The sequence below is a fragment of the Strongyloides ratti genome (genome assembly GCF_001040885.1).
Source record: "Strongyloides ratti genome assembly S_ratti_ED321, chromosome : 1".
NCBI lineage: Eukaryota > Metazoa > Nematoda > Chromadorea > Rhabditida > Strongyloididae > Strongyloides > Strongyloides ratti.
In genome coordinates this window covers 7,363,717-7,384,850 of record NC_037307.1, presented here as the reverse complement: position 1 = coordinate 7,384,850, position 21,134 = coordinate 7,363,717, and the positions used below count along the sequence as shown (strand labels likewise).

The window sequence follows — 21,134 nt, the reverse complement described above, 5'->3', positions numbered from 1 at the left end:
ACAAAGAATTGCATGTGTCTTCATATCATTAAAGTCGGTACATATATGTATATCTACGATATAGAGTAATCATCAAGATAATGATATAAATCTATTGATACTAATTTACATTTTCATCATTAATAATTCCATTATAATATACATAATACTTTTTTATAATAATCATTAAATTATATACTTTGAAAATTTAATTAAAAAAAAAATTTAATAATGTTACTGTAAATGTAATCAAAGTTTGTTATTATTATATCAATTGATTATCAAATAATTTTAAATATTTTTTTAATCATTTTATTTTAAATATAACATTTGTTTATTTATAAGATTTTATTACTAAAAATAATTACTTTTTTTTTATTTATTCTTATCATTTGACCTGTTAATAAAATGAATATTAATATATTAAGATAAACTATTATCAAGAAATGTATAAGTTTAAAAGAAAATTTGAGAGAAAATAATTGTTTAAACAACATTTCATCATATAAATTAATGTTTCAATATAGCATGATCATTTGAAATGAACAGTTGTATTTGTTTTATCATTACCATGCCATTAAAAGTGAAATAAATGTTCATAATCAAACGATAGTAAAGTGGATGTACTTTTTATAAACAAATTGAGGTGTTCATACATATTTAGTGATTACGTCTATCTTTCTTTCACTTATCTTTCTAAATTATTATTTACATTATAATATATAATTCTTTTAAACAACATTATGATTAAATCTTCATTCTTCCACAATTTGGTTTGTTTATTAAAAAAGACGTATATACTATATATATATATATATGGGTTCATATGACTTGAAGTTTATTTAAGTTTACTTATTATTATGAATGATTGAAAGTAATCTTAGAATATATGAAAAACTTAACTAAAGTCTATTAACAAAAACTGTATATCTTATTGTCAACAAACTTTTATTTCCTATCAATAAAAACAAAGTTTGTGTGATAAATAAACAAAAAAAAGTTTAACATCTCATTAACTAATAGCAAAAATAATCAATTGTCCTTTTGACTTATTCATGACCTCATCTGTTACCGGATAAGATTGTCCTTTTTAAAAACAATACAAATGTTAAGAATTTTATATAAATAATTTAACTTATTATTTATATATAGTCATTTTGATTTAAAAACACCTCAATCAACATTTACTAACAATAGTTCTTTTGTTCTTTTCCGTCTACCATTTTCTTTTAAATAAAAATTCATTCAAATAAAATTTTTAAAAAGACAATAACGGCATTCAAGAAAAAAAGTATAAATCTAATTTACAACTATCCATTACAAAGACTTTTTTTTTAATAAATATCACTTTACACAACATTAATTAAACTACTTCTATACAAAACATTAAAATCTAATATGCATAACAATAAATGTGTTAAAACTTAATGACATTCTTTTGATTTCCTTTTATTATAAGTTAATAATATTATGTTGTTGTTATTCTTTAACATTACAAGCACCAAAGAATTCATTAATTTAAAAAAATATGCTATAAAAAGAAAGAAAATAAAAATTTAAATAATTTTATAAATGATTTTATTACTTCATTAAATAAAGAAAAGTGCAATTTTATTTCCATTCTCAGTAAATATATGTAACCAAAAAATTGTTATATACTATAAAGTTACATTTGACTAAAAGATTTATCTATATTTAGATAATAAAATAAAATGATAAAATAAAAATTTATTATACCGAAAAATCATGTTTACGTTTCATTGAATGCATGTCTTTAAAAATATATAACTTTATCTATTAGAAATATATATACATTTGTCTTCATTTTTTTTTTGTTAGTTATCATTTATTTATTTGTCTTTTTAGCTGGTTTATTTCCTCCTTCTGCATCCTCAATAACTTTCAATGATTGATCTTTATCAACAGGAAGTGAGTAGACATTTTTTAATGTATCATCACCATCTTTTAAATCCTCAACAATACTATTTTGTGTCATTTCAAGATTCATTTTATCAGCTGCTGGATCATCATTTGGATCAAAAATATTAGCTTGAGTTGGTGCTGCACTAAAACAATTATTTTGAATTGATTTAGGTGCCTGACCAATTTTTTGACTATCCTTTCCTTTTTCAACACTTTTTGCACCAACTTTTTTAGGAGATATAAAATCTTCAGTTCTCATATTATTTACCTTAAATTTTTCATCACCCTTACTTTGTGAACTTTGTGGTTTTAATAATACTTTTGTATTACTTTCATTGGTTATTTTTCCCAATTTTGAATTAATACTTGTTGAATATCCCCTTTTAGTAGTTGTTATTTTACTTTTTTCTCCATTACTACTAGCATTTAAATCTACAATTTTTCCTTTATTCTTTTCTACATTTTTTTTCTTTTTTGTTGAACATGAAATTATCAAAGAAAAAGATAAAAATATGAGGTAAGCTAGTAGTGGTACAAACATGATGTTAGCATTAAATTATAACATACAAAATTTTCTATTTATATTAAATTATATGCAAAATATTAAGTCAAAATAATAATTCAAAAAATTTTATTTATATGTAAAAAAAACATTATACAAAAATAACTAAATCAGGTTAAATAACATATGTAAAAATCTTCAAAATATCCACTGAACAAATTCATAAACCAATAAAATTCTCTTTGTAAAAAAAAAATAATATTATTTTTCCTTATTATTATTTACAAAGAATCTTGAAAATAAAAATAATTACCACTACTAACCACGAATACCAACTGTGCTATTTCCAGGCCTGTTTTGATTTTCAACATTACCATTAGATGATGACAATGATTTAGCTCTTCGAAAAAGTAAAACATGACGTTCTGGATCATGAATCATATAATGTACCCATCCTGATGATTGCTTTATACCTAGACTAATCCATTCTGATTCTGTCATTAAACGTGTCGTAGGAACTCGTCTTGCTAAGTTTTTTGGTATATGAACATGTCTACAAAGACATTAGATTTTGTAATTGATATAAAAAGAAAACCCACCTATATTCAAATTTATCATCTTCATATTTTGGTGAATAATAATAACCACTGCACATTTTTCTTTAATTTTCAAAGACGATAACAATTTTCAAAATTACCAGTTAGTATTTTATGTAAAACAAAGTAAATCTCCTTCGTATACTTGAAGATGGACGATTATAAATTAAAAAAAAGTAGATAATTTAAAGTGCAAAAAGAAAATTAATATACATTGCATTTGCGTTACAAGAGACAGATCAATTATAACATAAGAGGTATGTCATCTATATTTCAATAATCAAAAAAAAATTTTTTTCTTAGCTTAAAAGTTCAAAGGCCGTAAATTTGCACATCATTCCCAGAAGTAAAGAATAATAAATATAGAAAAAATTTTATTAGAGACAGATGATGCTATGGATAAAAAAATACTAAGAAAGGCTACAATATAAGTAGATACAAGATTGTAAAAATTTAAATTTCTGACTGAGGTTGATTTTATCACATGGGGAATTATTTAGAGACACCAAAGTGTATTGCAATAAAAAGTGTGGTATTCCTATCCACGGACACCTAAAGTAGCATTGTTAGTTAAACCTTGTCCACGTTTTTTAGCAGTTGGTTTTGGTCGGCGAAATAGTAATACATGGCGTTCTGGACCATGAATCATATAGTGAACCCATCCGGGAGATTGTTCAATACCAAGTTCACGCCATTCTTTTTCAGACATTAGACGATTCTTCGGTAATAGTCTTGCAACTTCTTTCGTTACATGGACATGCCTAAAAAGATAAAAAAAAAATAATGTAAATAATATTAATAAAAATACCTGTACTCATATTCATCGTCTTCATATTTTGAGGAATAAAAAAAATCACGACTCATTTTAAAAATGATGAAATAGTAACTATATTGAAGGAGCGATTACAATTAAATATAAAACGATATACTAATATAATGCGAAAAAGGACAAAATTATATATAATGACAATTCTAAGTTTGGCGCGTAAAATGCAATCGAAATAATAGTATAGTAAATTTCTTAATACGAATTATACAATGAAAGGCGTAAAAAACATGGCACTTTTTAGACTTAAAAGTAGGAATTTCCTTGCGCAATATATATTTTATATTTTTCACGTGATTTTTAATGAGATTGTTTTCAAACTAAGATATATAATTTTTCTACGTATAAAGAATTTTAAATTTCCTTTGTTTTCTTTTCTTTGAACAAAGAGTATTGTGTGAAAAAGGTGATTAAAATAATGTTATAATTTAAATTTTCAGTCTTTTTTCTATATTGTATATAGTAAACAAATTTTTTTTTTTTCCTATTTTCTTATGTAAAATTTTAAGTTTAAGTGTAACAATGAATTATTTGTTGCAAAAAAAGAACAATTAAACAATTATTATCAATATTCATAAATAATTTTTGTACAATGATCTTGATTTTAAAACTTGGTAAACACAATCTTTAAAGATGGATATGGAATTTTTTTAACAATAGAACGAGTATTGAGTCATAAAACATTAATGTTTACAAATCACTCACTCCTAATTGAATCTTTTTATCAACTTTAAAAGAGCATTATTACTTTAACCAATATATACAACTATTATCAAAGAAAATAAAATTATTAAAGTGAAATATTTTTGATGCATGGCTAACTAGTATAGCATTTCCTCTTTCAACATACATATCATAAAACAACATAATTTTTAGTTTTTATAAAATTTCAATTCAAGAGTGGTTGTTCATTAGGAAAGTAATATAATTTAATTCATATATTTTTGTGTGGTTGTTGTTGTTGAAATCCCTTTAAATTGTCATTTATCAAAATATGCTATGATTATGTTAAATTTTCTTTGACGTTGTGATATATATATATATATGAATTTGTCGCAGATATGTACTTTTTTTAAAGTATATAAATGTGCATCATTTATATTTTCTGATTTTTCTTTTTATAATATAAAGTCTTTATAAACTTTTTTACTTACTTTCCCATATAATTATTACTGCAAAGATAAATGAACTTAACTATTAACTAGCTTTTATGATTAATATTTGTTATTGACTTCATAAAAAATATTTAATAGGAAATTTTAATATTCTATTACTAAATTATGAGAATTCTTAGTGACAGTGAATTTTTAATGTCTCTTTCAGATTATGATTTGATGAAATTTTTAGTATGGATGTTATTCCAATGATGTAACATACGATTATAAATTACCATTTTAGATCAAAAATTAATGGTATCATTTCATAATTAAAATGTCTATCCATAATTGTGAAAGACAACTTTATTTTGTATAACGTCAGATTATTGAAATTTTTAACCGTAAATTTTTCTTATCATAATTTACTATTAAATGAGTTGGGAAAGACTTTTTTTTTTTATTGTGCTATCACATTTGTTGCTGACTGATGGGAGCTTTTATACTACTAGCTTTGTCCTGTTTTCATTATTTTTAAACGTTCCTCTTATATTAGATATTTATTATTTTTCTATTTATTTTTCTGTCAATTGATATTATGTGATAAGGAAAGAGCATTATATGTTTGTTATCTTGTAGAAAAAAAAATTTTTTTTTTTTTAAATATTTTTTAGGGTATTCATGATTATTGCTAGTTTGAGAATAACAATAACCCTGATTAATTATTTTTTTTTTCTTAATTGATTAGATAATGAATGTTTAAATTTTGTTTTTAAACATATATATTTATTAATAAAAATGTTATGTGTAAAGGAGTGGTGTAGTTAAATTTATTATTGATGGTTATTTTTGTAAAAAAAAATAAAATAATATTCTTTAAAAATGTATATTCTATTATTTAATTTACTAAAAAAAAAGTCTTCATTTTAATATAATCTATGAGAAAGTCGTTCTTACTATCTTTTGATACTTAATAAAGTATAATGAAATAAGAAGATATTAGTAATATAACTCTGGTTAATATAATTAGATTAAACTAAAATATGTTTTCTTAATATATATTGGGTATTTCATGCTTAATTTATTATGAGAATTTGGATTTGTATTAGCTATAATATTTCTTACTTTTATATATTAAATTTTATTAAAATACTTTGCTTTTGGGGCTTTTTATTAATTTTTAGTACAAGCTAATGATATATACATGTAAATCTTTTTGCACATGATTAAATTACTACATAATATAACTTAAAAATAAGATATTATTTTATTTTTAAGCTGCCTAATATAAATGTAATATATATATATATATAAATATAACTTTAGGTAAAACAGGACTATTAGGTATATTATACAACTACAAAGTAATAAGTTTGCCTATAAATAATAAAAATTTCGTGACGATGATTATATTTAATCCATTAATAATACATTATTTATCATTATATTATATTTATTTTTAAACACTTTTCATTTTTCTGATCATAATTTTAAAATAAATACACATATTTATAACTTATGTGAAGAATAAAATAAGTGTATGTATGTGATGTATAGAAATTCGTTTAGAAATTTTTTTTTTACTTCTAACTAAGGCTAGATAATGAAAATGAGAATTATTTATGCATAATCATAAACATATAAAACTTAGTATGGTGCCATTTATTTTTACATACATTTATTCAATTGAATTGTATGATGTTAGATTTCCTTTTCTTATTTTTCTAATATCTTTTCTTAATTATCCTTAACACTTGTATTTTCATGCAATATTGCATTTTAATGAAATGAGGTTATGTAAGTTTAATGGTGACACTCTAGAATTGCCCTTTTCCTATCATTTACAAATGCATAGATTTTCACTATTTTTGACTTTTACATACAATTTGCCATCATAATTATCAAATACATAAATAAAAAAAAGTTGTATTATATATTTTGTATGATTAAATTTTTGTGTTTTAGACATACATAATATATATATATATATATATAAAGATATTGAAATTGTATTGGCAATGATAGTACAGTTTAAGTGAGTATTTAACAAATGTTTATCTTAGAGAATGGCCTCTTTAGTTTTATATGGAGAGGATGAATATATTTATTACACAATTTACATTCATTTCAATCAGTATTATTATTTATAATTCCTTCTCATGACATTCCAGTCACAATGAGTTGAGTTCAGTATCCCTCAAATCAAATATTTTCAGATCACACACATTTATAATTTTATATATTTCACAATATAAAAGAAGAGATAAAGAAGAATAAAATTATTGTTTTCTATCTTGTCTTTTCATCTGCAATTGATCACTAACTTTTACTTCCCGTTTTATTTTTGAATGTATTTTTTCAAACCATTAATTTTATGGTAATTATGCTAACCTACGCTTTATTTCTTTTACTTGTCAATTATTGTTTAAAAAAGCATCCCTTTTAGAAATATTATTTAAAAGTTCACTTTTTTTTTTTTAATAACTACTTTTAAGAAGATATATAACGTACTAGAAAAAATATCTCTACACTGTTTATGGGGTGATTAATTTTTCTCTCAAAACAACATACTTTTTAAAATAATTATTAGTCTAATATTATATATATTTTTGCTTATTGACGAAAATTGAAGTATTCATGTTAGACGAAATAAATATAAGAAAATATCTGTACTCCTTTGCTTTTACTTGTTTATTTCAAGTTGGCATTTTATAAATATTATATATTTTACCTACATACAGGTATAAATGTGATATATATTAATATTTGCTTTGTTATATATAATATATCTAATAATAATTGCCAACTGTCGACTTTATGGTTTCTGTTTATAGGTTGAGTTTTCATCGAAATATACAATTTTTACATTTTATATTATATTATTACAAGAAAAATGTTAGTGATAAATTAAAAAAAAAAATATGTTTTCTATCTCTTAACTCACCTTATTTATCATCTTATTTTAAAATTATATGCTTCCCTCTCCGTATTATTAAATAATACATCTCATTTTATATTTAATTTTTTTTTTCTTTTAATTACCCATTCCTTTAATTTTCTTTTTATAGATAATAATGACTGATTCTGTTAGTAGTGCAATTCTACAATCTAATCCACAATTATTATCTTACAATACCGCTTTAAATGGTGTACCAGGATTAATTTCTTTGCAAGGAAGTGAATTACTTATGTATCAAAACCCCAGACCTTCTGCATATGCCACACTTTCTAATGCCCATTATTCATTGTCACCAGATCTTTCTACATTGTAAGTGTAACAAAATATATTTGTATTTAAGTTATTTTCATTTTTTTTTTTTTTTATATTTTAGACAAGTTATTTCTAAACAATCGAGAGATGTCAGTTATGATACCTCATCTAATGATCCAATTTTACGTAGGTCAAGAGTATTTGTGGGATCTTTAAATTCAATGATTGTAAAAAGACCTGATTTAATCAATTTATATTCAAATTATGGTACTCTTCTTGGTGTTACATTATTTAAAAATTATGCATTTCTTCAATTTTCATCTCCTAATGAAGCTGATTCAGCTGTAGCACATACAAATGGCTTATTTTTTCAGGGTCAGATTCTTGATGTAAAATTGGCAATTAAAAATATGAAAAATCCATCAAGAGGTACACCAGATACACCAATTATTAAGGATGAATCACAATCTTTAAAACGTACTTCACCAACTCCTTCAGAAACAAGTGATGACACTGTATTAGATGTTAAAAAAAGATGTATTGAAGGAATTAATGGTGAAAATCACATAGCAGCAACATTAGAAGCATCTAATTCCAGAATGAATTTTTATGACCATGGTATGGTTGATACATTAATATGTGGAAAATGTCGCTATGTTACTTCAAATTTTACTGATTTTCGTGAACACAGAAAACGTCCATGTCCAAGTTTAGAAAAATCTACCAATAGAAATGAAAGATTACAATGCACAACATGTTGTTCTGTCTTTGAATCTGATTCAGATCTCATTAATCACCTTTCAGTTGACCATAATATGGCTCTTTATCGTCGTTTTGATGACCATTCTCCAGCATCGTTGGTTGATGGAACAGGTGAGCTTAAAGGTGAACTTAAAGAATAACAATCGTATATGATTCAAATAATTGTAATGTTGATAATTATAATAAAAGTATTAAATTTTTCCAAAGAACAATATATTTTTTGAGGAATCAAATCGTGATTTGACTGAATATTAAAAAGTAAATTAATAAAAAAAAAGCATATTCCTGATTTCAACCGGTCAATATATATTTATTATTGTAATTTATCGTTGTTATTTTATTTCAAATAAAAAATTATTATATAATGTACTTTATTACGATAAATATTAAATATTATTCAAAAAAAAATTAATATCCAATAAATGAGAGAGCAGCTTTAATTGGATCTCCTTCAAATTTCTGTAATCTTTTTTCTACATTAGTTTTACTCATTTCAAAACCATTCATTAAAATTTGTACATGTTCTTTATTTAACTTTACAGGCACCTTTTTTGCTTCTGGTTTATTAAATGTTAACTTTGCAAATGACTCATTCAAACCACCAATATTTTCATCTTCAGTGGCAAAATAATCAGCAACCTATAATAAAAGAGTTAAAAAATTTAATGTAACAGGAGAATTACCTTTTTTAAATCTTCTGTACCAAGATTATATTTTGGAACTGCTACTTCATCAGAATTTTTTTGGTCATTTTTTTTTCTATCTTTATTGGGCATTTTAGATTCAAATTTCTTAATTTACAATCTATAAATTCAAAGAAGAAGGTAAAAGAAAAAACCAAAATAATTTTAATCTTATAAGGAAGATTTGGGAGTAAGTGTACTTTTGAGAGAAGTTATTTAGAATAACGAATAGATGAAATATAAATTATTTGTTGTTAGTAGTAGTTTCGTTAACATTATACCATCTTTTGTATTATAAAGACAAATATGTAATTATTTTATCCATCATATATTTTCACCAAAATTTTCCATAGAAATTAATGGTTGGTCATAATTCAATTGTCTTTTTTTTTCATATATTTAAAATATTTTATTTATGATTGTGAATAAATATTTGTTGATATATATTAATATTATAATAATGTTTAAAATATAAATGAATAATGATTTTTAGCTTTTTAAAACGTTCTTTAATGTTTAAGATTTATGGAAAAAGATTATTAAAAAGAAATATGAAACGTAAAACGGGAGAAAAATAACATATTTTGTTGATATTATTATTATTGTTTTTTTTACTAAAGTTATTTGTAGGATGATAAATTATTTTACAATCTTATTCTTTAATATTTATAATTACATATGTATTATAATTTATGTTATATATCTAAATAAATAGTTAAGAATAATTTAAATAAATTAGAATATTTTAATTAAAATTAATTAATCAAATCAAGGACAAACTATTAATTGTAACTACAAATTTATTCATAAATAATGTCAAAGTAACAATACTTAATTTATAATTATATATACAAATTTTTCTTGTAATGTATTTGAAGTAATTTTTTTTTTAAAAAAAAGGAATTGTCATATTAGTACATATTAAAAAGTTGATAAAGAATATAATAATATATATAAGTACAATTTTTATATTATAATATAATTGATTACATATAAAATAAATTTTACATAAAATTTTTATATTATATAAAATTTTAATGTAAATGTACTAATATTAGCAATTTTATGAAGAAAATATGATATATATAACATTTTTCAGAAACACATTTGTAAAAAAAAAATTTTATACAAATTTTAAACAAAAAAAAATAGGTATAAAGTTTGATAAATCAACATATTTAAAATGACAAATGGCACAAAATTAAAATCAAACAGATACTAAAAGTTGGTAAAAGATATACCCTTCCCATTTTAAAATATTTCTTTAATTCATTTATCAATAAATTAATTTTATTTTATTTTAATATCAAATAAACAAGAATTTTATAATTTTTTTATAACATTTTTTTTTAATACGTGTATTTCCTGAATTTAAAAATATGGAAAATAATACTTCATTTTACTGCCTTATTTGTGATAAAAATATTACAACTGGTGAAGACCAATATCTTCATTTTGAAAAGCATATAGATATTCAAGTATTTAATTGTCAAGAATGTAATAAACAATTTAAACAAGAAAAAGAATTTGAAGAACATTTAGCTTTATCTAATCATAAGAAAAGACCAAATTTAATTCTTCAAAAATTTATTACTTTTTTATGTACATTATCACCACAAATGGAACATATTAATGAAACAGATATACGTAATTATAGAATGTTATTATTAAAAGAAAATAAATCAAAAAGTATGGATGTTTATGAAGATCAAAGTAAATCTTCTAAAAATAAACAATCTATATTGAATCCTCCATTAAATATAGAAACAGAAGACAATTTAAATGACATTTATGATGGTAATGAATATTCTACAGATAGAAAAGAAATTAAGGATATACAATCCCAATTAATGCATGACGGTATGTTTTTTTTTTTGAAGAAAATAATGAAATGAATAAATTCATTTGTTAGATAAAAATGAAAGAATAGAAGATGAATTTGTCTCAATATATTCTGATAGTAATCTAATAAATGAGGAACATAATAATTCCCGAATGATCAAAAAAATGAGTAATTGTGGACTACTTGATTTAAGGGCTTTAGCAGACAAAGTATTTATAAAGTCAAATAATATTGTAAATAAATGTAACATTTGTAGGACATCTTTTCATACTCCTAAAGATAAAATTACACATATATTTATGAAACATTTAAAATTAAAAACATTTGCTGTTTTGAAGTGTTCTTACTGCCTTAAAAGTAATAAGAAATCAAATAATTTTATTGATTTTAGTTCTGTATTTCAACATTATAAGTCCAGTGGTGTGGATCACTTAAAAATGAGATATCAAAATAATTTAAACAGAAATTATAAAGGAAACGAAGAATTTATACAACTCAATGCTAAATATGATACTTTATATCGTTATGAAAATGAATTTAAAAAATGTTTTGTGCTTAATAAAATATAATGGAAAGTAGTAAAAATTCTAAATGAAAACTATTTTTAAAAAAACATCTTTATATCTTTCAATTTCTATTATAAAGTTAAAATTTTAATGATTATTTATTTTTAATAGTAAACTATCTTTTTTATTTATTGAAATTATTATAAGTATTTTTATTCAAAATTATATTGTATTTTTCATTTTAACTATAAAAAGAAATACTAAAAATACATATATTAATTTCTTTTCCTAAATATGAAATAAAATTTAAAATATAACAACTAATGACAAGAAAAGTTAATATTAAAACATGCCAAACATCATATTTTAAGATTTAATAACATTAAAAAAAAAGTTTAATCCAGACTATAGTAAAATTTCTATGTTTTTGCTGTAGTATATGTATAAGAAATAAGTAGAAAACTTTATCATGCTTTAATCTTAGGATTAAATTTTAATTAAAATTCAATTAAAAAAATATGACAAATTTTAATCTTTAGATTAAATCATAAATAATATTATAGTTAATTTTTTTTAGCATCATCAAGAATCAAAACTTTTTAATCATTATTCTCAACTTTTATATAGTACTTGGAGATTAAAATTTAATAATATTTTTACTATATATAAAAATTGATAGAAATTAAATATATTTTTTTCAATAATTTTATTTGGCCATTAACATGAATTTGAAATACTTTAAAAATGACTATTTTTGACAATTTTGTTTTATCAAATTAAAAAAGTATATGAATGTTTTAATAAATTAAATTAGCTGATTTCAGTATACAACATACAAAGGTTTTACTTTTTTATTATTTAAAATTTTAGAAAATAATAATTTGATTGTAAAAGTTAAAGATTAAATATATTTTTTAACTATAAATTTAATATAGTATTTTTCATACGTATTACTTTCAGATAGGAATTTGTATACACATATCTTATTTTCTATTTTACAAATTGTTATATAGTTTATAAATCAAAGGTAAACGAATATTAGTTTAAAGCAATTTATAATAATATTTTTTGATGTAGTTAATAACCACAACAAATCAAATAAATTATTTGATTTATTTTATCTGTCACTAATAGTAATGATATATATATATATATCAGATTACTCTATTCTTAATGTAGAATATATCGAAAAAGTACCATAATAATATAATTTAAAAATACTTCTTGATAATTTATTAAATTTTTTGTTTTTATGAAGTTGAATTAATGTAAATATTATACATATATTAATTTTTGTTACTAAAAATACTTTAATATCTTAAGTCATAACTTATAATGATGAATTTGTACTTTTAAAATTATATTATAATAAATATTTATAGCTATACTTATTAATATTTTCTTGGTAATAACATATTTACCACTAAGAAAATTAAATCATTAACTTGTGAATATGAATAACATTTTATACTTGATAACTAAATTCATTTAAATGATAAAAACAGCTCCAATTCCAACAAGTTATTTAAGAATCACGCAAATAATGGATTAGTTCTTAACAGTATATGTAGAAAAGTTAAACATTGTAAAAATAAATATAAAAAAATTAGAATTTCTTATTGCTGTTGTTTTTTTAAAATTTAGAATACTAGTAAGATGAATTATCAACTATCATTATGTTTATACATATATATATATATATTTTTTTTAAAATGTTTTATAAAACATCTGAAGTTTAAATATTAAGTATTTTTTACAATTTTTGATTTATTAGTTGAAATATTTTACATTGTTTGATTTTTTTACCATTACAACACTTAATATATTATCTAAAAATTATTCCATGATTTTTTTGTTTTCGTAAATATGTGTTATCAGTTACAAGCAGATTCTTCGCACACGCTTGTCTGCAGGACATGCATTTTGTAAGCTTCAGATTTTTCAATTTTATCCATGAAATTAATTGAAATAATAATTTGTAGTCATCTAATTTGTCATAAAATATGACATAAATTTTATTAACAAAAATAATTTTAGTAATATTACGGCATTCATTTGTACCAATTTTATTATAAACTACATTTTTGACTTCTATATACCATTTTATCTGAATCTCATTGCAATCAAGAAAATTTTGTATTTACAAATTAGTTTCGTAGACATCTTCCTCATTACAATTAATAAAAATAATTTTATCATTACTAATAATTATTTTTTCTAAATAATCTATTTATTGACAAAAAATATGAAGGAATTAAAGTTTAAAAATAAAATAAAATAATGGTAAATGATTTAAAAATAAAAGTATTTATAAATAATATTTTCAACATTTTTATATTTTTTTAATTAATATATTTCTATTATTTATATAATATTATATAATTATTAAAAAAAATGGAAAAGTTATCACAATAAATTTTCAAATAGAATCAAAGTTGTTTTAAGAAATAAGTAATAATTTTATACAATATATACTACTCAATCTACACTTTAATTTTTTCTTAATTTTTTATATAATTAGATTTAAAAATAATAATTATCAATTTTACTAATATGTTAACATAAATGCAGTTAACTAAAATAAAACTGTTAATAATTTATTATAAATTTAACAAGTAAGTATAATCTTTCATTTTATTTACTTTTTTTATATTGGAATAAAAAGAAAAGAAAATATTTAGTCACAAAAATATATATTTTTTTATATTGGATTATTACATTTTGAATCTTTTAAAATAAACGTTTTTAATCATTGTGCTCAAAAAATTTAATGTTACTTTTTATCATATCACCAGTTTGTTAAAAAAAATTTTTTTTAAAAGAAACACTTTTATTATTTTAAACTTTTTGAAAATTCGGTAATTTTCTTATTATGTTTATTTTTGATCAATTAGAATAATGTAGGTTTTATAATATTGTTACTCTTTTTCAATTAATAATTAAAGTTACTACAATTTAAAATATCACAACAAAAGTTTCAACAATAACTGTTTGAGATTTTTAGCTGTTGTTTTCCAAATTATTAATAATCAAACAATATTTTACATTGCTACTATAAATTAAAGAATAACAAGTAATGATATTAAAAAACAATCTGTACTAAAATATGCAAAGAATATATTATATCAATAAAAACAAACTGAGAATGTAAATTTTACAGTTCTAATTATAAATATTAATAAATATATTACAATACACTACAATAAAAAATAACATGTCTTATTAATTTAATATAGAGTATAAAAACTGTTAAATAAATGCATTTATGTAAAGCAAAATTTGATACGTGGTTTTTTTTGATAAAAAAAATTTTAAATAGTTATTTGTTAGTTGATTCAAAAAACTGTTTTAAACTTTTCTAAATTTATTCTTATGTATTAAAAATAATAATATTATGAAATTGTATGATGTTCACAAAAAATTGGTTTCAAAAATATTTAATATAAAATTTAAATAATTAAGTGTTATCACATTTATTCAATTATTGTATATTTTTTTGAATAAGAAGATTATTTAAAAAATTCTTTATGATTAGAAATTTCTAGAACGTTATAAAATTTAGTGAAATTCTATTTCAATTTTACTAAAAAAAACCTTCATTTATTTAACATTTAAAACATATCATTTAGTTGATCAATTGAAGTCATAGAAAAATATGTATAATAAAAAATAAAATAGATATATTCAATCATAATCATACTAATTAAAATTTTATTTCTTTTTGAATTTATCTAAGTTTCTTTGTTAGTATAAAGTACATTTATTAGATATAATAGCATAGTAATATCAATTAACTTTAAAGAGAGTATTTTACATCAAAACGTTTTTTTTCCAATAATTTGATAAAATATGAATATTATTTAAAGAAAATGATAATTTTGTAAAAAATTTTGAATAAAGGGAAAAAATATTCAATTTTCTATCATTCGAAAAGTTATTAAATTCTCGTGTTTTTTAACAAAAAACAATTTACTATGTTTCTGGATATTTACCAGTTTCAAACAATCTGCCTGCTGCTACTTCTGAAAACCTTCACACATTGTGAAGGAAGTACTCATGGAACCTTCTTTCAATCGGTTCCTGAACAAATCAATCAAACAACTTTTCCAGTCGATCTAAAGTTGCCAGCCAAGTCGGACGTTATTCTTTTAAAATGCCCTGGCTCTTTATACAAACATGGAAATATTGAGGATAAATTCTATAAAAATATATTACTGGGAAAATCGAGTGTAATGCCTTCAAATGAAGAAATTCTATTCAATTGGATACTATCAGTATATAATGCATCTGGACCGCAGCAAATTCATTGTGGAACTGTTGGAATAAAGCGCAATGACGGAAGCCAAATGCCCTATGAATGGAAGTTCAATTTCAATTGGCAACCCACTCCAAATCCTTTTTTGATGGCAAAAAAAGTTCCAATATCTAATCAACTCCCTTCTCCAAGCAAATGTGGCACTGATCAAGAAAAAATTTTAAAATATACAAAGGATAAGAATGGAAAATTATTTAAATTAAACTTAGTTAATGATCTGTTGACAACGCCGAATGATTTGCCACATGCAAACAAGCTTTATTATTTATTCACAATACCTCAAGATAGTCATGAAAAGGAGTTTGCAGAACCTTGTACTATATTTAGAGCTGTCAACAACAGACCACTAATGGTTATAAAAGGATACAATTCAACTCAAATACCGCTGGACAATACAAAAATTGACGTTATTACATTTGACTATTTGGAAAGTGTTCTTACAATTCAACTTGTTATAGAAAATCAACCATTATTACAAGATTTTTACAAAAACGAAGAAATTTTAATAAACAAGGTTGTATATACAAAGGATGGTATTAAAGAAGTGCCGCACTCCAACAAAATCACTAAGGGAACCTTTTCGATAAATGGATATGAACTTTTAAATTTTACTTATAACTGCCCTACACTTGAAGGTAATGAAATGATAACGAAGATATTTTACTTCGCACCACCAAATGATAAATATATATATCCATTGGAATACTTTCTATATGCATCAAATGAAACGGTGGTCAAGCCAAACTGTTCTATCAATGGATTCAATTTTGGATATCTTCATGCAGTTGGTTACATTGAAAAGATAGTTAGCCTAGATGAGTTGAATGCTAATGGAGTAGCAAAATATGGTCTATATCGCTCTGGTTCTTTTGTTTTTACATCAGATACTACACAATTCAATACAACTCTAAACTGTCATTACAAAACACCAAACGGAGAAATTATTTTTATTAACTCCTTTTTACACAATGACAAAGCAAGATTCGAAACAGATAAAAATGGAAATAAATATTTAAAAGTAGATAGTGATGGTATAAATGTAAAAGGTTCAGAAAAATCAGGGTTTGCAAAGCTTAAGGAAAAAGTTGGACTTATTGGTGCAATTTCTATTATTGTTGGAAGTGTTTTTGGTGGTATTTTAATTTTAACTGGTTTCTGTGCACTAATATTTCTTAAACAAATAAAATTACATATTAGAAGAAAAAAACTAGCATCTAAACATCCCAATATATTTAAATTGTGGAAGGAATTATCAAATGCCAATTTGGAAAAATATTGTGAAATAGTTCAACATAAAAAATATATTCCGGATATATTGAAGAAACAAACTTTTATAAAGAAAATAGAAGGTGATGAAGAAGTCGACTTCGATACAACGGCTCTTTTTAATTCTTCTTTGGTCAAATGTTTTAAATCAATCTTTGGGGAAATAAGAGCTCATTACATTAATGATGTCTCACCAGAAAGAAAGTATATCATCTCTGATGGACCAACACCTGAAAGAGTAAAATATTTTTGGGAGTTACTCTATAAAGAGGATGTCGCAGTTGTTATTTCAATAATCCATCAAGAAAAGAGCGATGGACCAGTAACAGATGAGAAACAATTATATTGGTCAAAGAAAAACCAGAATTATGGAAATGTTGCTGTTAAATTTCTGGACGAGGTCCCAACAAATCTCTCATATGTCAAAGTTTTAAAATTTAGCATGACTATGAAAGGAAAAGAGCCAAAGAAAGTAACACTTTTTCATGTTAGTTATTGGAAAGAACATGCAATACCAAGTACGGATCTACACTTCACCAATTTGTACTCAGAGGTTTCTGAATGTGCTGGAAATAGGAATGTTCTTGTTCATGCTTCACGTAGTGCTGGATCACGTGTATTCATGTTCACATATTTCTGCTGTATTTTGGAAGCAATGGAAACTGATACCTCAGTTTATAATCCAATGGAGATTATAAAAGAAGTTCGTGAAAAACGTTATGGTGGAAACATCTCTTCTATGGAATATGCTTATTTATTGAAAGCTCTTGTCACATACTTCTTTGACAACAATATGTTAATTGGTGGAAATAATGGAAGAATAAATTTTGCCAAGGAGTACGAACACTATCTTTATAATTTGGAAAAACGTGAAAATAAGATGAAAGAAAAATTTAAAAATTTCTTAAAATATGTTAATGTAATTGATTCTGGAAAATTAAATGATCTTTGTGTCCAATTTGATAGCGTTGGAATGATGAGTAATGGTGATCTTTTGAAAAAATGTCAACGTTTTAATATGATTAAAAGCAAGCTTCTAAAGAAGAATCGTTACAATGACATAGTATGTCTTGACAAATATTCAATCAACATTAATGGATATGATTCTAAAGATATTCGTGGTTATATACATGCTAATCAAATGGTCTATAAGTATGGTGATGAAAAGGAAAGAAAAATTATTATGTGTCAGGTAAGATATTAATAATAATTAAACTTTATTTAATGTATATTTTTTTAGGCACCAATACAAACAACAGTTGATGATATGTATGACATGATTTTTAGATACAAGATCGGAATCATTGTCGTACTTGTCAATGTTAATGAAATTAAAGTGCAAAATAAGTGCTATCCTTATTTTCCTGCTGATGTTAAAGATATGAAAACAAGCAGATATACTGTCTTGTATATTGATAAGAAAGTTGATGAAGTAAATCATATTATTGAATATGATTACACAATTTATAATAATAAAAATGTAGCAAGTAATTTTAAATTACTTCATTACATTAATTGGCCTGATAAAAGTAAGTTTATTTTGATTAAAAAAATTTATGTTGATTGTTTTTTTTAGGCATACCTAATGAAAGTAAACCTATTCATGAACTGTACAAAAAGATTATAAATCTTTACAATGATCGTTATATAGCGATTCATTGTAGTGCAGGAATAGGAAGAACTGGAACATTAGCATTAGTCATTTATATGATCGATATGATCAATTATGGCAAAGCTTTTGATCCAGTCAAATTTTTGGAGACTCTACGAATGCATCGTTATAAGGCAGTGCAAACAAAGAGTCAATTTATCTTCTCTTTGTCCATTCTTTATGAGCATTTTAAAGATGAGATAAAAAAAATGGATAAAGAAGCTTATGACAACTTCACGAAGTTAGCAGAAGATATCTACCGCCAAGATGGAAACTATAGAAAATAATAATTTATAAATGTTTAATAATTAAAAATATTATGATGACATTCTGTTTTGTCACCAATATTTAATCATAATATCATTTTATAACCATTTATGATTAATAAATTTTTAAATATAATTTGTTTTCATTTAAAATATAAACATACATTTGAAAAAAATCTATGAAACCAAAAACAATTATAACATTATAAAATTTTTTTTATTTAATAGTTTTATATTTTATATGTTTTTATCTTCTTAACCATAAATTCATAATAGTTTTAAATATAAGACTAATAGATAATTTTTTTAAGTTTTGAAAATATCTCGTTTTTTAAAAAAAATATATGTAGTATCTTACAAATTTGAAATTAAAGTTTATTTCTTGATAACAGCTTTTTTAAATAAATTGTTGGTATCCTACATTTTAATGTTTTTTTTAGTACCAATTATAATATAATAATTAGCTAATTTTCAATATTACAATAAAAAAGTCAATTTAGTATTTATTAATAAAAAATATTAATGATTTTTTTCATTAAAAAGAATTTATTTTTGATTTGTTAAATGATACTTTTGTTTCATCTTTGAAACATTTTTATGCCTCTTCTGCTGGAATTCATGAAAAAAAAATGTTCTGGAGAGATTGTTGTTTAATTACAAATGAATCATTTGAAAACTTTTAAGAAATTTAAAAAAAAATGGATTTGATAGAAAGTATATTATTACTTAAAAATGAATTAAAGTTTCTTATCTTTGTTCCTTAATACATATAACTAAGTTTTGTAATATATTTGGTTTTTTCAAAAAAAAATGAATATATTACTTAATAAAAATATTTTAAACAAATATGTTTTTTTTTTATAAAGTTTATTTTTTGTATATATTACTATCTAATATTGTTATCTTTACACATTCTTTATTTATTTGATTTTTTATTAATAATATTAATAGAAATTTAGTGTTGGAATGTTATTTCTTGAAGCATTAAAATTATTCATTATTTTTAATAAACGGTATTGCTTTTTGCATACTTTAGAGAAAAAGTCTATAAAGATATAAAACCAGAAAACTTATTAGTCTGTTGTAGCAATATTCTAGAAAATTGCGATTATAAAATTTTTATTTATTTTATAGTTTATGGTTTTGAAAGACAATAAATTCACATTATCAAATCACTAAAATATATGTCTATTATCATTCTCCATATAAAGCTGAACTTAATGATTTTTTATAATATAAGATAGTTTCGTTTTTAATGTTAACAGATTAATTATCATATAAAAAAACGTAAACTTTCAACTTTTATTTTGTTAAATAAGTTATAAAAAAAAATTTTTTAAATGATATTTGTTTAAATAATATTAGTCATGTTATATTATTTCTTATCTATAAGATGTTATATATCAAACTTCAAAATGTGTAATATTAAAAAATATTGTTAAGTATCATCTTGTTAAAAATAATCTTTAGAAAGTATTTATTTTTCTTATGCTTTTAAAAATTAACATAATTTATGTAAAAAAAAATTTCTAAAATCAGATCATTTGAAACATTTTATACAAGTCAATTCTGATAAAACTAACAGAGAATTTTTATTGTTGCTGCTTAATTAAATGAAATTAATAATATTATTTCAAGTTATAGTTATACTATTTCTCATTAATGTACAAATGAGTTTGAAATCTATAATGATAATATTTCTTATTTAAGT

The 21,134-nt window shown here is 22.1% G+C and overlaps 7 protein-coding genes across 7 annotated transcripts; 3 read left to right on the top strand and 4 right to left on the bottom strand.

Moving 5' to 3' along the window:
• Nucleotides 1-1,825: 1,825 nt before the first annotated feature.
• SRAE_1000228600 (Hypothetical protein) lies at nt 1,826-2,443 on the bottom strand (the record flags this gene model as incomplete). Its single annotated transcript, XM_024649344.1, has 1 exon — nt 1,826-2,443. One exon carries the CDS (start codon nt 2,441-2,443, stop codon nt 1,826-1,828), a length of 618 nt encoding a protein of 205 aa, XP_024503231.1.
• A 279-nt stretch (nt 2,444-2,722) lies between these two features.
• On the bottom strand, nt 2,723-3,059 carry SRAE_1000228500 (Cyclin-dependent kinases regulatory subunit; the record flags this gene model as incomplete). The annotated part of the gene is made up of 2 exons (XM_024649343.1): nt 2,723-2,957; nt 3,004-3,059. The coding sequence occupies 2 exons, from the start codon at nt 3,057-3,059 to the stop codon at nt 2,723-2,725; spliced, it is 291 nt and encodes a 96-aa protein (XP_024503230.1).
• Nucleotides 3,060-3,538: 479 nt separating this feature from the next.
• On the bottom strand, nt 3,539-3,864 carry SRAE_1000228400 (Cyclin-dependent kinases regulatory subunit; the record flags this gene model as incomplete). The annotated part of the gene is made up of 2 exons (XM_024649342.1): nt 3,539-3,761; nt 3,809-3,864. The coding sequence occupies 2 exons, from the start codon at nt 3,862-3,864 to the stop codon at nt 3,539-3,541; spliced, it is 279 nt and encodes a 92-aa protein (XP_024503229.1).
• A 4,130-nt stretch (nt 3,865-7,994) lies between these two features.
• Nucleotides 7,995-9,033, top strand: SRAE_1000228300 (RNA recognition motif domain and Zinc finger, C2H2 domain and Nucleotide-binding, alpha-beta plait domain-containing protein; the record flags this gene model as incomplete). The annotated part of the gene is made up of 2 exons (XM_024649341.1): nt 7,995-8,188; nt 8,253-9,033. 2 exons carry the CDS (start codon nt 7,995-7,997, stop codon nt 9,031-9,033), a joined length of 975 nt encoding a protein of 324 aa, XP_024503228.1.
• Nucleotides 9,034-9,301: 268 nt separating this feature from the next.
• Nucleotides 9,302-9,669, bottom strand: SRAE_1000228200 (Hypothetical protein; the record flags this gene model as incomplete). The annotated part of the gene is made up of 2 exons (XM_024649339.1): nt 9,302-9,532; nt 9,577-9,669. 2 exons carry the CDS (start codon nt 9,667-9,669, stop codon nt 9,302-9,304), a joined length of 324 nt encoding a protein of 107 aa, XP_024503227.1.
• Nucleotides 9,670-10,955: 1,286 nt separating this feature from the next.
• SRAE_1000228100 (Zinc finger, C2H2 domain and Zinc finger, C2H2-like domain-containing protein) lies at nt 10,956-11,988 on the top strand (the record flags this gene model as incomplete). The annotated part of the gene is made up of 3 exons (XM_024649338.1): nt 10,956-11,289; nt 11,341-11,436; nt 11,489-11,988. The coding sequence occupies 3 exons, from the start codon at nt 10,956-10,958 to the stop codon at nt 11,986-11,988; spliced, it is 930 nt and encodes a 309-aa protein (XP_024503226.1).
• A 3,911-nt stretch (nt 11,989-15,899) lies between these two features.
• Nucleotides 15,900-19,444, top strand: SRAE_1000228000 (Protein-tyrosine phosphatase, receptor/non-receptor type domain and Protein-tyrosine/Dual specificity phosphatase domain and Protein-tyrosine phosphatase, catalytic domain-containing protein; the record flags this gene model as incomplete). Its single annotated transcript, XM_024649337.1, has 3 exons — nt 15,900-18,698; nt 18,747-19,035; nt 19,083-19,444. The coding sequence occupies 3 exons, from the start codon at nt 15,900-15,902 to the stop codon at nt 19,442-19,444; spliced, it is 3,450 nt and encodes a 1,149-aa protein (XP_024503225.1).
• Nucleotides 19,445-21,134: the final 1,690 nt, after the last annotated feature.